This window comes from Crinia signifera, chromosome 4, assembly GCF_055691185.1.
Source record: "Crinia signifera chromosome 4, ASM5569118v1, whole genome shotgun sequence".
Classification (NCBI taxonomy): domain Eukaryota; kingdom Metazoa; phylum Chordata; class Amphibia; order Anura; family Myobatrachidae; genus Crinia; species Crinia signifera.
In genome coordinates this window covers 203,755,049-203,771,816 of record NC_139220.1, presented here as the reverse complement: position 1 = coordinate 203,771,816, position 16,768 = coordinate 203,755,049, and the positions used below count along the sequence as shown (strand labels likewise).

General features: G+C 42.2%; 1 protein-coding gene across 1 annotated transcript in view; it reads right to left on the bottom strand.

Moving 5' to 3' along the window:
* Positions 1-16,768, bottom strand: part of TBC1D2B (TBC1 domain family member 2B) — a 43,406-nt gene that overhangs the window by 21,908 nt on the left and 4,730 nt on the right. Inside the window, exons 2-5 of the mRNA XM_083183479.1 lie at positions 14,050-14,203; positions 10,017-10,179; positions 7,783-7,955; positions 4,989-5,179 (exon numbers count right to left, since the gene is read on the bottom strand). Coding sequence (XP_083039605.1) covers positions 4,989-5,179; positions 7,783-7,955; positions 10,017-10,179; positions 14,050-14,203 — 681 coding nt within the window. The remainder of the gene's footprint in view (positions 1-4,988; positions 5,180-7,782; positions 7,956-10,016; positions 10,180-14,049; positions 14,204-16,768) is intronic.

Below are 16,768 nucleotides of genomic sequence, written 5' to 3'. Positions count from 1 at the left end.
ATTGTACAAGTGTGTACACACCAAGGTGTGTACACACTTGTACAATTTAGACTATGTATACAGGAATTGGGTGGGAAACGGTTATGGAGGGAAACAATGCAGAGGAAATGTGGGATACTCTAAAAAGGTGCTTGGTTCACTAACTATTGAATACATTCCTAAAGTAACTAAAAAGGTAAATTCGACAAAAAAAAGCCACCATGGTTGGACAAAGAAGTAAGGTCAGCTATCAACAATAAAACCAGAGCCTTTAAATTCTATAAAAATAAAACTTGAATGAGGAGGCAATACAAAGAATCAAACAAAACTTGTAAAGGGGTAATCAAAGCAGCTAAAATATTATATGAAGAGTGCATAGCCACTGAAAGCAAAACCAACCCAAAGAAGTTTTTTAAATACATAAATAGTAAACGTTTAATTAAGGAAAACATAGGCCCACTAACTGATACTAGTGGAAAAAGTGTTACTGAGGACAAGGGAAAAGCAAAACTGTTAAATGAGTTCTTCTCATCAGTATTTACTAAGGGAGAGCAGACTGTGGAACGAACATTTACCACAAACGGGACAAATAAGCCAGATCTCATTGTGGATTTCACGTCGAAGGAAATAATACTGAGGCTAAGCAAACTCAAAAACAAATAAAATCACCAGGGCCAGATGGGATTCATCCGAGGGTATTAATGGAATTAATAGCAGAGGTAGTGCCAATATTCAAAAAAAGGAAAAAAAAGGAAGCTCCTGCTAATTACAGACCCGTTAGTTTAACATCAATTGTGGGTAAACTATTTGAAGGATTTTTAAGGGATGGTATCCAGGAATATTTAGATCATCACCGTCTACTCAGTACTAACCAACATGGGTTTGTGAAAAATCATTCATGCCAAACTAATCTACTAGGGCTCTATGAAGAGGTTAGCAAAAACCTTGATAATGGAAATGCTGTAGATGTGATTTTCCTAGATTTCACTAAAGCATTTGATACTGTCCCACACAAGAGATTGATTAATAAAATGGAGAACCTAGGATTGGGTGAAAATATCTACAGATGGGTAGGGAATTGGCTATGTAATAGAGAACAAAGAGTGGTTGTGAATGGTGCCGTATCAGATATGATACCGGTACTAAGTGGAGTGCCCCAGGGTTCGGTTTTGGGGCCCATTTTGTTTAACATTTTTATTAACAATATTGGGATAGGGTTACTCAGCAATGTATCAATCTTTGCGGACGATACAAAACTTAGCAAAGTCATCAAATCATCAGAAGATGTCACCATGCTTCAAAATGATCTTGCAATTCTAGATGAGTGGGCAAAAAAATGGAAGATGAGGTTCAATGTAGATAAATGTAAGGTTATGCAACTTGGGAGACACAACCAGTGTGCAAGTTACAACCTTAGCGGAGAGGAATTGGGTAATTCCATACTTGAAAAGGATCTAGGAGTCCAAATAGACAGCAAACTGGGATGTAGTGCCTTATTGTAATGTAGCTACAAAAAAGGCCAACAAAATTCTGGCATATATTAAGAGGGGAATGGAAACTAGGGACTCAAGGGTAATTATGCCACTGTATAAAGCATTGGTGAGACCTCACCTCGAGTACGGAGTGCAGTTCTGGGCCCCACACTATAAAAAGGACATCATAGAATTAGAAAAAGTCCAAAGGCGAGCAACAAAGCTTATTAGGAGAATGGAGAATTTAAGCTACGGGGAGAGATTAAGCAATTTGTGACTATTTACATTAGAAAAGAGACGTTTAAGGGGGGACATGCTCAACATGTACAAGTATATCAAGGGCCAATATAAGGAACTGTCACACACCCTCTTTTCTACTAGAAAGGAATCTAGGACACGAGGGCATGAGTATAGATTAATAGAAAAAAGATTTCATTCAGCTAGTAGAAAGAATTTCTTTACGGTCAGAACAGTCAAACTATGGAACTCTCTTCCCAGAGAGGTGGTAACGGCTGGCTCATTAAATGCGTTCAAGGCCAAGTTGGACAAATATTTACTGGAGAAAAACATCCATGGGTACAAATAAGAAATATAATTTGTCTGTAAAATATCAGAACCTACCAAAATCAGCAATGGATATCTATACCAGGTTGAACTAGATGGACACAAGTCTTTTTTCAGCCTTACCTACTATGTAACTATGTATACAATTTAGACTATGTATACAATTTGGACTATATAGTGCAGATCTGCACTATAGTCTATGCAGCCAAGACTTTCTGCATGAGATCCAGATGAGATTTTGATTATATAGTCTCATGTAGATTGTACAAGTGTGTACACACCATAACAGATTTGCCTCCAGACATTCTCTGCATCATCTGGTCTGGTTTACTCCCAAAAAGGAAATCTCCTTCAAATGGGAGAGTGGTGAGCTTGTTCTTGGAGTGGGAGTCTGCTGCCCAGGACTTGAGCCACATGGCTCTCCTTGTCACCACTCCTGAAGTCAAAGACTTAGACAAATAATCCAGCACATCTAGTGAGGCCTCGCAGATATAATCTTCTGCCAATTGTATCTGCGCCAAATTTTTGCTTATCTGTTCTCTCTGCCCACTTTCTCTTGTAGGTCTTCCTGCAGAGAGGAGCACCAAATTATAAGTGCTCTAGCTGAGGAAGCAATAGCAACTCCTGATTTCATGGAAACCGAGCTGGAGATATGTAGTCTATTCAACGCACTCTCCATCCGTTTGTCCATGGCTTCTTTTAGTGAGGCGCCATCCTCCAAGGGAATGGTCCTCCTGGTGGTGACCTCTGATACTGCTGAATCAATCTTGGGAATATTACAACACTTAAGGAATTATTGATCATCAATAGCGTACATGCGATCTACCCGCTTGGCTGAGCCAATTCGCTTATCTGTCTTGGCTCATTCCTTAGTCAAAATTTCCTTCACCACTTTATGGACAGGGTAACATCTCCCCTTCTTAGACCTATCTTCAAATAGGGCATCATACCCAGATTTTACCGGTTGCTTGTAATTCAAGGTCTTATAAAAGATCTTTAAAAACAACTTCCACGAGCCCCAAATTAAAGAGACACTCTTCCTCAACCAGTTCACCTGATTCCACACTAGAAACATAGGAGCCTTCTTCATCAGAGCCTACCTTCTTGGAATCAAATTCTACATTATACTCCAAACTTGTCTGTGACCTAGACCTCTTGTTAGACTGAAACTCTTCCTTTGTGACAAAATTCCTCTTCATCCATGCTATAAGTTCAGTCAATTGTGATGAAGTGCCAACAGTAGTAGTGATTAATCCTGACAAAGTGATTCTTCACCCACAAAGGATTTATCACAGGCCAGACATGTTTTAGCTGACTTTTTCTTGGCTTTCTTCTTAGTAACAGAAGGCACACTACAATAAACAAGAGAAACTACTAACTAAACTAAATTTTTGAAATGAAACTAAAAAGCAGTCCTCACTGGACTTACCTGGGCAGCGATACTGTTGCTTTTTGAGAGGCAATAGGAACCAACCACTGCTGTTTAACACAGACCAGCTCTGCCAGCGCCAGTAACACCGGCCAGGCACATTATATAGGGCACTTCCACCCTTTGGAACGCACAGCGCACCCCCCTCCTTCCGTCACCCAGAAATCGGCACGGCATGTGTCAGGATAGACACACGCTACCCCCCTGCGAGCGCCATGCTTCTGTACAGACACCGCCACTGGACACTCACTGGCACCCGCTACATGGGAGGGGAACGCCACAGACCAGATATAAAGGGGATCTATAATAATATCCCACAGATTACACTTCATACAAAGCTGAAATCCTTCACATAGCTAAAAGGAACAGATTTCCACACTGCTCACATGATCCTACAAGTATTTATAGTACACAGTTAACAGTATCCAGCTGTGGAAATATCAGCATCTCTGGCAAATCCTAGCAAACAGACGTGATTAATGGTGAGTACTTCCACTGGTTTGCCCCTAGATCACAAGACACTGCCTTGGCTCGCATTTCCTAAAATGAAACTTCCTTGCCAAAAGACAAAATAACTTTTTTTAGCAATGTAGCTGTAATGTGATATCTCTACAGCGTGGGCTTTGGGATTTTCTGAAAGTAACAGGAAAAACAGGAAGGAGGACATCAACGAATAAAATTCACATTGCGACGCAGTGGTCAATGAGAAGTCAGGGTTAGTCTTAACACATGATAATCATTAGTGTCCATTTTCTCCCCTTTATCTAGGCGTCACACAAAAACAAGGTTAAGTTATCCCGTGGAATGCTTGCATAGTTTAAAAACAAAATGCACTGATCTTTAAGAACTATGGATACCAATCACTGGTAGCAATAGGATTAACAGTGTTTAATACTGTACATTCCGCTTGTCTCCTGCAATGCAGCATACATCCAGGCTTCAATACATTGACCAAAAGATGATGGGAATTGCAATTCATGCATACTGTAGATGATCGAATAATAGTAAGGTAGTGATCATGGCTGCTATTATGGTAATGGAAAGGCGGCCCTCCTTTTGACTGCATCCCAGTTCAGGTATGGTTCAGGGGTTCGATTTAATAAAGTAAGCATATACGGAAGCGATGATGTTGCTCATAGCAACCATTTATCTGGCACCTTCTAGAACATAATAGCCAGAATATGATTGGTTGCTATGGGCAACTTCTTCACTTTATTGAACCTGAAGTAAATATACCCCAAGTACTCTAAAGCTGGCCATACACTACTGTGATGTATCGCAGCAGCATATGGCCATACAACCCCCTTAAGCTGCCTGGAATGTTCCCGGGCGGCAGGATCACATGCAATCCCGATCGCCGCTGCTGGGATGGGGCTCCGAGTCGGAAGTCAGACCTGCTTGCAGGTCCGACGACCTAATCCCAACCGATGCACACGGGACCACGCATCAGATCAAATGTCCAACCCATCTGATCTTTCGGGATCGGGTCAAAACGGCCCGAATCGGACTACCCCTAACAGAGAAATACTGCATATGTTACTAACCTTTTGGCTGGTCAGTTCCTTTCTCAATCGTTCAAGTTCTTCTTCCTGGTTGTTAGGCTTTGATGGAAGGTTGCCGTCCATTTTGGAATCATTGACAGGTAAAGATTCAACAGAAGTGTTATCTGTAGTATTCCGGTTCCGGTTTACACCCAGCAGTGGACGTCTCGGTTTGGGAAATGGGAAACCAAGTCCTGGATAAGAGACAATAATAACAGATGAGCGAGAGATAAATATTTAACCTTTTCATCATATAATACAACATACTACATTTATAGGATAGGTAAAATCAATCACAGATTGCATATATTTAGCACCATGATATTCATTTACAGTATTTATTTAAAAAAAAAAAAAAAAGGAAGAAGATCTACAGAAGGAAAAGCCGAAGATGCCTTTAAATAGCTGCGGCCCAAGTGGAAGTATGAGATCTTGGGGACAATAGAGATTTGCACAAAAGTGGACAGCATGGTTAGCACAGAAATAAATGCAAATATTGACAGAATTGCAAGTCTCATGTCTCACATTAGTACAGCTGACTAATGCTGTGTATACACGGTACGATTTTGATTATTTTTTTCCTCATGATTTTGACCATATAGTCAGAATCGTAAGGACAGTTAGCCAAAATCGCACTGTGTAAGGCAGGGCTGGGCAACACCGGCCCTCCAGATGTTGATGAACTACACATCCCAGTATGCCTTGCATCAGTTTCAGCATGGCCACATAGCAAAACTAATGCAAAGCATCCTGGGATGTGTAGTTCACTAACATCTGGAGGGCCGGTGTTGCCCAGCCCTGGTGTAAGGTGTCTTGAGCTAGAGATGTGCGGCCCATAGTAGATTGAAAGGTGGGCAATGCTGCTCAATGCTCCTCTCTCTCCCTGCCAGCTTTGAAATCAATATAGATGGCCATCAATCGGCCTATGTGTACACACTTTAGACCTATGAGCAAACAAAGGCAGTGTTGCCAGCCAGTTACGCCCATTTATCTGCCCATTTATCTGCAAAACGAGTGTGATTCTGCGTTATACACTAAAATACCTGAATTAGCATGTTGTCATTGCAGTGAGCCCAGGGTTACAAAACTGGAGAGGACTAGGCATTCTTTCCTAAAAGTGAGTTACATGTAATATTTCCTCGAATTATGTACTCAAATGCAAACACACATTTCAAGATAAGTAAATTAGCTGAAACAGATGAGGATTGCATTTATATGTTGGCTGCTCTTAAGGCCCCCATACACTATGCGATTTTGGGACGATTTCATCCGATTTCGGCACTTTGGGCCGATAACCGGGTGAAATCGCCCCAAAATCGCAGGTGTGTGATATCTGATCCGATGCGCGGTCCCGTGCGCATCGGATCAGGGAGGTCGGACGGTTAACACATAAGATCACGTCCGACCTCCCTGTATGCATAGGAAAAACTGGGGTTGATGCCAGTCCCACAGGAAATATCAGTTAGGTATGCATATGCCTGCCCACCTGACAGGCATATGCATGCAGACTGACCAGGGGAGCAGTGGGGCGGGCAGCGGGTCCCTGAGCGCTTAGCTGGCGGCGCCGGAGAGTGCTGACCCGGCCGGGCGGTGTGATGATCACAGATATCATTCAGCAGCGCTGCGGAACGGGACGTGCAGTGGCGGGTATTAGATTTTTACAATAACTGACAAATGACTGGCCGTTTTCTGATTGGGTGAGAGCTCTCAACCAATCAGAGAATGACCAGTCATTTGACAGGTATTTTAAAAATCTAATACCCGCCACTGCACGTCCCGTAGCGCTGCTGATATCTGTGATCATCACACCGCCCGGCCAGGTCAGCACTCTCCGGCCCCCTGCCAGCTAAGCGCTCAGGGACCCGCTGCCCGCCCCACTGCTTCCCATGATGAGGATCACCGCCAGCCCCCTGCCCCTCACCACCCGCCCCCTGCTCCCCGACATGTGATAAATCGCAAGCGATTTATCACATGTAAAATTTGGCTCCTCAAGTGCCAAATTGTATGCGAGCCTCCCGGGGAGCTCCCGGGCGGCTCACATGAGAATTGGGTCCGACTTGTCATAAGGACAAGTCGGTCTAATGTATGGGGGCCTTTACTCTAGAAGGGAGCCACACATCACAAGAGTTGAACATTTACTTAAATATTTAGATAGATGAGGCTATAATTAGCAAAGTAACAAAAGATGCAACCAGTCTGGTTTATGTAGAAATTTTGTTTTGTGTGCTTTTTCCCTGTTCTTATAAGGTGGTGCTAAATGCTGCAACTATTGTCTACAGACAGATTTCCCCTTACAAAGCTTAACCTAATGGCTGCCATGAAAGCACACCAATAGCCATACATTTTAGTGCTTTAATGCAAAGAACAGTATAAAAAAAAAAAAAAAACCCACACACATACACCGTACAAGCAGGAAGTGTTGCCATGCCTAAGTTTTAACACATGGTGCATGCATGTAGGTTATTAGAAGTCAATCATTAGAAAAGGTATGCAGTGTATACGAAAAAAGTAGAGATACAAAAAAGAAAGAGATCTGCAGTGACAGATCAGACACTGGGGCAGATGTATTAAGCCTTAACAAGAGATAAATGCAAGGGTGATAAGGAGAGATAAACGTCCAGCCAATCAGCTCCTTACTGACTTTTTTTCAAACACAGTCTGTAACATGGCAGTTAGCAGGTGATTGGCTGGACGTTTATCTCTCCTTATCACCCTTGGATTTATCTCTTGTTGAAGCTTAATACATCTGCCCCATTAAGTGCTATATCTTAGCTCCAGCACATTAAGGGCTCTGCACCTGTGTTCCCTTTGCCTCCTTCCACAGGAGGTTTTCTCCTCTGCTCATGCAGAAGTGACTCCTCCAGCTCCTTAATGGTTGGGTTCAGCAGCTCCCATTCCTCATTGGTGTAGAAGACACTCTTCCTGCCATCATTGCCACTTCGGCCAGGTCGAAGGTTTTGCACTGAGTTTCTAACTCAACACAAGCAAAAGCCATATTAGAGGAAGTTATCATTTTAGCAGCATTTACGGGGACATTTAACGGACATGCAGGAAATTTGCAAATGCTTAACAAAAAGTTGAAGCTGAATTCCCAACAGAGAGAAAAAAAAAACAACACATTTATAAGTACTTCACTCAAGATAAAAATATGCCCGTTTTTTTTTTCATAAAAGAACACAAGACATTGTTGTCTAAATATATTGGCTGTGTCTCCAAACCTAGCGTTTTCTAACAGGCTGCAAGTATGCGCCAGGACAAAGCCCACACTTTTACGCTAAGTTGAAGAAAAAATAAAATTGTGGGCAGGACAAAGGAAGGAGCATATAGGAGATGAATGTGACATTCAATCTATGTTTATTGCCAATTTAAAATAATCACATTCAATACAGTCTTCTTTGGTTCAAAATCAATTGCTGTAGTTGTAATCATTATACTGCTTCTTTGAATGGTTTCTTTAAGCAGAGGAACGCATGCATCCTTAAAGATATCAATTAGGAACACAGCAATAGCCACTGTGGTATTAAAAACAGAACTAGAAGAGAAAGGTTACTCATTCCATTTAATTATTCATTCACATATAAGGGCTGATTCTAAATCAGACGCAGTGTCGACATTCATGCAAACAGGCAATGTTTATAGCTGTGCCCCAAACAATGACACAGTACAGATTGGAATGCAGGATCTTAATGGGTGTTCCCCTAGAGGTAACGAGAGTGGCAAAACAGATGCACGATAATGTTGTGTCTTCTGTGAGCATTGTAGACATGTTGAGCAAAAATGTAAAATAGTAGGCCATATTATCACAGAGAAAATGCCCCTGACCAACAGTGGTGTCTAACTATGCACCAGGCAGTAATGTGGCATCTGTAGACACTGAGCGGGCATCTCAGGATGTGCACATTTGGGCACAGGGAAAGGCATTTGTAGCAGCATTACAGATGCCCCTGTAGCCAAAGGCTGCATCTACAACCAACTCAGCCACATAAGCTCTTCAATCTCTAACAAGTGGGGTTATTCTGGTTCACTCGGAAAGGCACAATCACTCTCTAATGGAAAAATTATATGCACTGCAGGTGGGGCTGATGTAACATGTGCAGAGAGTGTTAGATTTGGGTGGGGGTGGGGGGGGTGTACTTCAAACGGATATCTATATTGCAGGAGTTGGAAGAACAGCCAACACAATGACACTGGCTACTTACTAGATTAATACAATAAGACATTTTAAATATTACCAACCTTGCTGCTAAGTAAGGATCTGTAATGTATTTGTTATAGGGTTCTTTAGAATGGTTGTCTAAAAGCCTTGTAAAATCATGTATATAAATGAACAGTCACAGAAAAGTGTTGCAGCCTGGTGACACTCATCATAACAAATTGACCATGCAACTACTGACACTTTATAGGTACTGAAGGAAACAAGTCTACCCCAAGGTCTAATATCACTAATAACATCCACGTAGTCACTGATACAGTTTGCTGAAATTTCCAGTGTATATGAGCAAATTTATCGAATGTCAGTGCCTTAAGTGAATCACCAGTATTCCCCCACTAAAAGGTAGAATGACTCAATGCTCAGCTATAGGAAGAGCCATTACACAGGAAACCCACTGACCTTTATCTAAACCACACAGCAGTTCATGTGTCTGTACCTGAACTAACGCTCGAGCACTGTTGTGATATTCGCTGTCTTCTCTAAGCACAGGGAGGAAATCCGTCTCATGGACACAGTGTATGTGAGATTTCACTACTTGCTTGGTGCAGATTATAAAACCTCCAGCTCAGTGTTGTAATAAACACAAGCCTCCGTGATAATAAGAGGTTTCCTAAGAAAACGGTTTCGGTTTCCAGTGATGAATTGCATTTCTTTATAAAATGACTGCAATTCCACACAATTCTGCAAAGTTGTGTCCTAAGACTTTAACAGAGGAACTATGGCCCTGCAATAAGTTTGTTGATTAACTGTCAAGAAAGCAAATGCTCTTCCACTATTATGTTCAGTCAAGTTACTGTGCATGGTTATAGGTGGAGTACCTGATATCATTACTCCACTGCCTGAGCAGACCGTGCACGGGAGCGGATTGACAGGATCCATGGTCAGGGGTTTGGTCACGGAGTACACCTGCACACATTTCAGCAAGGAACTGGGTCCGGGCCTGCTCTGCAGCATCATTAGCGTTTGGAGTACTTAGGTATTCTGCAACAAAACAGTACGAGACATAAACTGCACTGAAGGAAAGATGAAAAAACGTAAAGTGACACTCAAACACACGCATAAACAAATGCTAATAACTTATGTTATTTTTGATTATCAAAAATCTTATTTATAAAGGACCCAAATTTTGGAAGCCATACAGAATCACATTTAGGACAAACTGAGACTATACATACATATATTTATAAAGATGTGTTCCGATATATGTAGCCTTATTACGCAGCGCGACGTGCCTGGTGTGAGTGAGACGCAAGGTCCTTTGCAACTATGCCAATGTCAGGAGTCTTCTTTGTTGTTGCTGGAAAGGCATCATAGTTCCAACACAATTTGACTAGGACGCACAAAGAGACTGGTTTCATTTCATATAGGACACGTACATTTGTGACGGTGTGTACAGGGCAGTACAAACTTGTATTGGAAAAAAAAAAGATTAAAAAGAGACACACACACACACACATATATGCAAGTGTCACATCAAACTAATCAGCACAATCGTCTCGTATGTTCTAGCTGCATTTTCAGCAACAAAAGAAGCTTGATGCTAGAAGATTCTCATGCAACCTGGTGTACCAAGAGGGGCTGTTTCTCATGACTGCAGTAACAGTATAGGAGGACAGATCTGTATATATACACACACACACACACACACACCGGTAAAAGCAAAACAATATCATATTTAATACCCTGAACATTAGAATTACACATTATTGGTTTTAGTAAGCCAAACCACAACCGTAGTATTCTATAAATGTCACAGGAGGAAATGTACCAAGTAAAGGAGAGAGATAAAATTAGCAGTAAATCAGCTCCCAACTGCCAAGTTACAGGCTAGGTTAGAAAAGTGACTGGTTTATACTTCATCTTCCTTTCCATTTTATCTCTCCCTTTCGAAGGCTTAGCACATCTGCCCCACAGTCTTATAGAACTGCTATTTGACGTACTCTAGGGAAGCAGAAAATGCAATATTTCCTTCACAAAACATGAAGCAGATGGGAAAGAATGTTTTAGTAGTCTGCATTGAGCTAGTAGGGTTCACAGCGCCAATCTGAAGGTGAGTCCACAGCAGACATCAGGGGGCCCTGTTACATAGTTCCAGACTTCCTCATTTCTTTATTTTATTACACTGTACATCTCATAAGTAGTGAATTTTTGTACTAAAAAAAAAAAACATTCAAAATATTTTATATATGCATAGGCTAATCATGTGTACAATCTTTATTACATTAGGTTATTCTGGGACAGAGGAAGTTTTGACCTTCCTCTAGCCAAAAGTATGTGAAAGTTGCTGATGTAGACGTGTGTTATAAAGAAATAAAAACCCTGAAGTAAACTCACATAAAAGATGTAAATGGTTATGGTCTCTTTGGATAGAATGGACTTGATTTCCATATATGATTACATGCTAGAAAGTGATACGAGTCCTGAACGCTCACAGCCAAAAACATACAAATACCTCAGAGAGAGAGGGGCAAATCAGCTCATGACCCAAAAGTATGCTGTGCCGCTGTAAAGCCCTTGCCTTGTGTAATTAAATAGGTAAAATATGCCCACATAGAAACTAAAAAATAAGGTGATACCATGTATTTCATTGACTGTTTTCTGGAAATCTGATACCAGAGGTGGACCGGCATCTTAGGGTGTCTTGTAGGCTTTAACCCTGTTATTTGCTTCTCTTAAAAGCATTCAGAAAGCTTTCTAAGCTTCTTTTGCAGGGTTCCGCACCCTGCCCATTTTTAGAACATCAAAATGCCCCCTGTCCTTTTTGTGTGTGGCACTGTACGCCCTTACGCTGCCTCCCACCGCGCTGACATGCCGCTGAGAACTTTCAGTGTGTGCAATCATGTGTAATGGGTATTATGGTGTGTGGTATAATGTGTAAGAGGCATTACAGTGTGTCATAATGTGTAATTGTCATTACGACAGAATATGTAATGGGTATAGCAGAGTATGACAATGTTTAATGGGCATAATCCTAGTGCAGTGTGCAATTTTATGGGGGGGGGGTGGGGGGGGGGGGGTGTTTGTTTCTAATGTAAATTTTTTACATAAAATGTGCCCTCCCGACTGGAAAAAGTGCCCCGCCTGTTGGTCAGCACCCTGCCCTAAAAAAATCCTAGAGTGAACCCTAATGCACATTGGTCAATGTACTGTTACTGCACATAAGTCTGAGTTGAACTGCAATTGTGGTCGCACTGTGGAAGGAGACACAAATTTACTGACAGTGGTCGCATAAACACAGGCATGTCATGGCCATTTAGTCTATTTTGTGGACGTCTATAAATTAGCAATTGAGAATGTTGGGGCCATTCTGATTGACTCGGTAAGATGCGAAGCTCGCTCGCAGCTTACCAAGCCCCTGTGATGCCCCCAGGCAAATACTCCTCCCCCCCCCAGTGTTATATTTGCAGCAACCAGGATGAAGACAGGGCGGGCAGCTGATGTGCGCGTACCCAATCGGCCATTCGCAGTCGGGTTTTGCACATGTGCAGAAATGCGGACGTGCAAACCCTACCATAGGGGCAGGGGACGAATTCGGTTGACTATGTGTGAACCAGAATCATCCCTCTATTTGCTACTGGAGAGCTCTGCGCATCACAGGAGAGCAGCTGAGCCTGCACATTTTCAGAGGCACTCAGATTCTATGACCTATTCCAATTTGTGACAATTACGCACTGTTGGATGCTACATCAGTGGATGTCCTTATGCTTAGGCTACATTCTGCCTATAATCGCAATTGCATATGACAAAAGATTGCAAAGGCAGCAGCAAGAACAACCATATCAGAATGAGCCTGAAAGAGGGTGAAACCATAGATATGAGTGAGTTATGGGGTTCCCCAATGCACTGCTCATTCATGGGACATGTAATTGAGCTTAAAAGTTTTTTTTTGTGTTTTTGTTTGATATCTAATATTTTATTTATGGATGTTTAATTCCCCATAAAAAAAGGAAGAGTTATGTTATACTTTTCATTTATATAGCACTCTTTCTCCAACAGAAATGAGCTTTATATAATTAATTTCAAATGTAATTGCAATAGTTTATTTTAGTACAGTATATGCTGTATGATGGACTCACATTTATTCATAAGACTGTCTGCCCATATCAAAGATGGCTGCTTAGGTTTCATTTCATTTTTACATCACTTCTGGCACCAGGTCTCTAAAATTAGCCCCCAAAAAGATGTTTGTCTAATAAACAATGCTTATCATACATATGGTTTCATAAAAAAAAAAATTACAAATAATGTTTCTGATTGGTTGACACTGGTTTAAACGGTCAACTCCTCACCCTGAAAAAGACCATGTTGGTGAAGGAGCTGCTGTGACTACATGAGGACAGAGTGGAGATTCCTATTGGTTGGTGTGCACAGGCTGTAACACCTTTAACCGCTGAGGCTTTTTTGTCTCAATCATTGGTAGGAGCCTATTTCTACACACATTTTTATGCAACCTTTGTTTGAGTTTGATGTAATACACCTATTAAGCAGTATTACACAACACACATTGTTCTCATTGTTTTATAGTATGTACATTGGAAATACTCACTTCCTGAGACAAAGAGGTTGAAACTTGAGTACAGCTGGGTGAAAAAAAAAAAAAGAGAGAGAGAAGGCTGGCATACAGGTATCCTGGAGGATGTGGAATACTATCAGGAGACTAGAGCTCTGTCTCAGAAAGACTGCTGCTATACCCAAGATTCCAGTTTATTATTTACATAGCATCAGACTTTCCGTTGTGAAGTAACCGTTCTGCCCCATGCTATCCAATAGATCTTATGTTGCTAGGATCAGTAGCTCTGCATTATTGATCATGAAGTCTACATAAGAATAATGAGTAACAGAATGTTTTACCTGTGCTTTCCTTAGCTACCAGGCCAGTTGGGACCTCCGCAGCTGGAGGGATCGCCATGCTGTCTCTCTTTGCTGCACCTTGGCTGTTACAATACTCCCAGCGTTTCTGCTGCAGTTCCTGCAGCCAGTAGGTCATAGCAGAGCGGCTAAAAGCCTACAGAGACATCAGAGACAGAAACTGAAGTTAGTCTGACAATGTCATACATAAAAAAAAAATAAAAAAAAAGGGAAGGAGGGTGTTCCCTAGGTCCCTAGGTAACCGACCAGGCACCGATATGGGGGTGCATTGCAGAGTAGCTACTTGAAGGGACAGAGATCCCTTAAAACAAGAAAAAAAATACATATACAAAACATAATACTAAACAACAATAAAGAATGATTTAATACTAAAATAAATAAACAATAAAACCAGACAGAGCACAAGGCACCTTTGACAATAGATGCATTTTTGTATAAGTACAATGTCATACAGTGCATAGCATGCTGGTGAAGTGTTCATAAGATATTATGATTTATGCACCCAAGTACCATATTTTGAAATATAAAAATGGAGGAAATACTGGAAATAACCTAATCTGGAAACTAATGCCATTGTCACACATAGAGGGTTATTTTGGTTCACTCTTTCTGACCAATTCCTTCTTAGATGGACAAAACCATGTGCACTGCAGGGGGAAGATGTAACTTGTGCAGAGAGAATTAGATTTGGGTGAGTTATTTTGTTTCTGTGCAGGGAAAATACTAACTGCTTTATTTTTGCACTGCAATGTACATCTCAATTTGAAGTAAAACCCCATCCAAATCTAATTCTCTCACAAGTTACATTTGCCCCACCTGCAGTGCACATGGTTTTGGCCATCTAAGCAGGAATTTGCGAGAAGGAGTGAACCAAAATAACCCCCATGATACTATAATATTCTATGTTGGGCATGTCACACTTAATTCTAATACTCTCGTAGATGCCAAAGATGGCATGAGTACACATGGATGTCCAGATTAATATTGGAATTCAAACTGACCATACAAAACTGCTTTTTATCGCATAGCATCACATGCACAAGGCACAGTGGCGTAGATAGTGTAAGGCAGCCCCCGCTGCCGCTTGGGGGAGCGGGGGCTGCGTGGGCGCCAGCACCCGCCCGCAATGGCGTAGCTACGATTCCGCAAACCCCGCGGTGGCTACAGGGAGCCAACACTGGCAGGGTCTGCGAGGAGCACCAACAATAAACGCGCTGCTGCAGGGAAGAGACCGGCCACTGATCTTCTCTCCTGCCCCCGATGTTGGATTGTGTGGTGTGTGCGGTGCACAGTCCAAGCAGGAGGAAAGATTTCCCAGAGCTAGCGGCAGCATGTGCACAAGGTCTTTCACAGAACTGCAAACTACAATCCATGTCAGCACGCCGCTGTCACTCACATCCAATATCTGGAGTCCGGATGGTACTGCTGCTCCAGATTTGCCTGGCTGATCTCTCCCCCATGGCATCCCACCCACGGCCCGCGGTGGCTGGAAACAGATGGACGGGAGTCTGATGCCCGCTAAAGTGCCCACCCTCGCACCTGCCTGGCTGCCCACCCTCATTCTCTTGCCCCGGGCCCATTTACTTTACTGCGCTGCCTGGACAGGTAGAAGAACATGGAGGGGTGCAGCTTCATCTGTACTCTCCAAGGAGAAAATGCCCAGCACTGGCGGAAACCTGATCAGACCAGTCCAGCAGTACTAGTAAGTAGTTGGTTGTTCAACTAGTTACTTAGCAAAGTAACTGTCAGTTTATCAATATCATGGCAGCTGTGTTTCAGAAACATTTAGAATGGATATTGTTTGCTTATATTTATCAGTCTGCACTATTGTGAGATATTGCTTTTTGCATTCAATATAAAAGCTATACATCATTATTTTTTGGTTAAATGGAAAAAAAATTCTCTGAAGCGTGACCAGGCTTAATGGTATCTGCGCATGCCTCGGGGGGCTATTTGATGGGGGCCACCTCCCACTAACCCCTATGTACAGTGTCTCCTATGTATGCAAGTGGCTATCTCACTGTCATCTGTCACTGTAAGGGTCATTACAGGGGGGTGTCGTATAGTGTCATTACAGTGTGTGGCAAAATCTGTAAGGTGACTGGGTTGGGGAGGGGGCGCCAGAAACAATTTTGGCTGGGGGGAGCAAATTTTGTAGTTACGCCACTGACAAGGCATACGATGCGATGCTATGTGTGCTAATTAAGCACAGAACGAACGTCGGGATCGATGCGTCTGTGGGCACCTTAAGATGTGTATTCTACTTCACATGTGATGCGACCAATCAGATCCTGTCTACTATCTTCTAGAACAGTGATAGCCAACTCCAGTCCTCGAGAGCTACCAACAGTTCACATTTCCAGACAACCTAGCTGCTGCACAGGTGCACTCATTACTCAGTGACACATTTTAAAAGATCCACAGGTGGAGCTTATTACTTCACATGTGATTCTGTGAGGTGATCTGGAAAACATTAACTGTTGGTAGCTCTCGAGGACTGGAGTTGGCTACCCCAGTTCTAGAAAGTGCTAAATAAATAAGTAGTTTCTGATTGGTTGCCCACAGCAACATTGCATGAGAAGTAGAATACACAGGGGTAAATTTCCCCCTCTGTGTTTGAGGCGGCTTGGAGAAAGCGGGCATCCTGCAAGTTTGTACTTTTGGGGAGAATTCTAGTTATCACTAATTAGTTATGATCAAA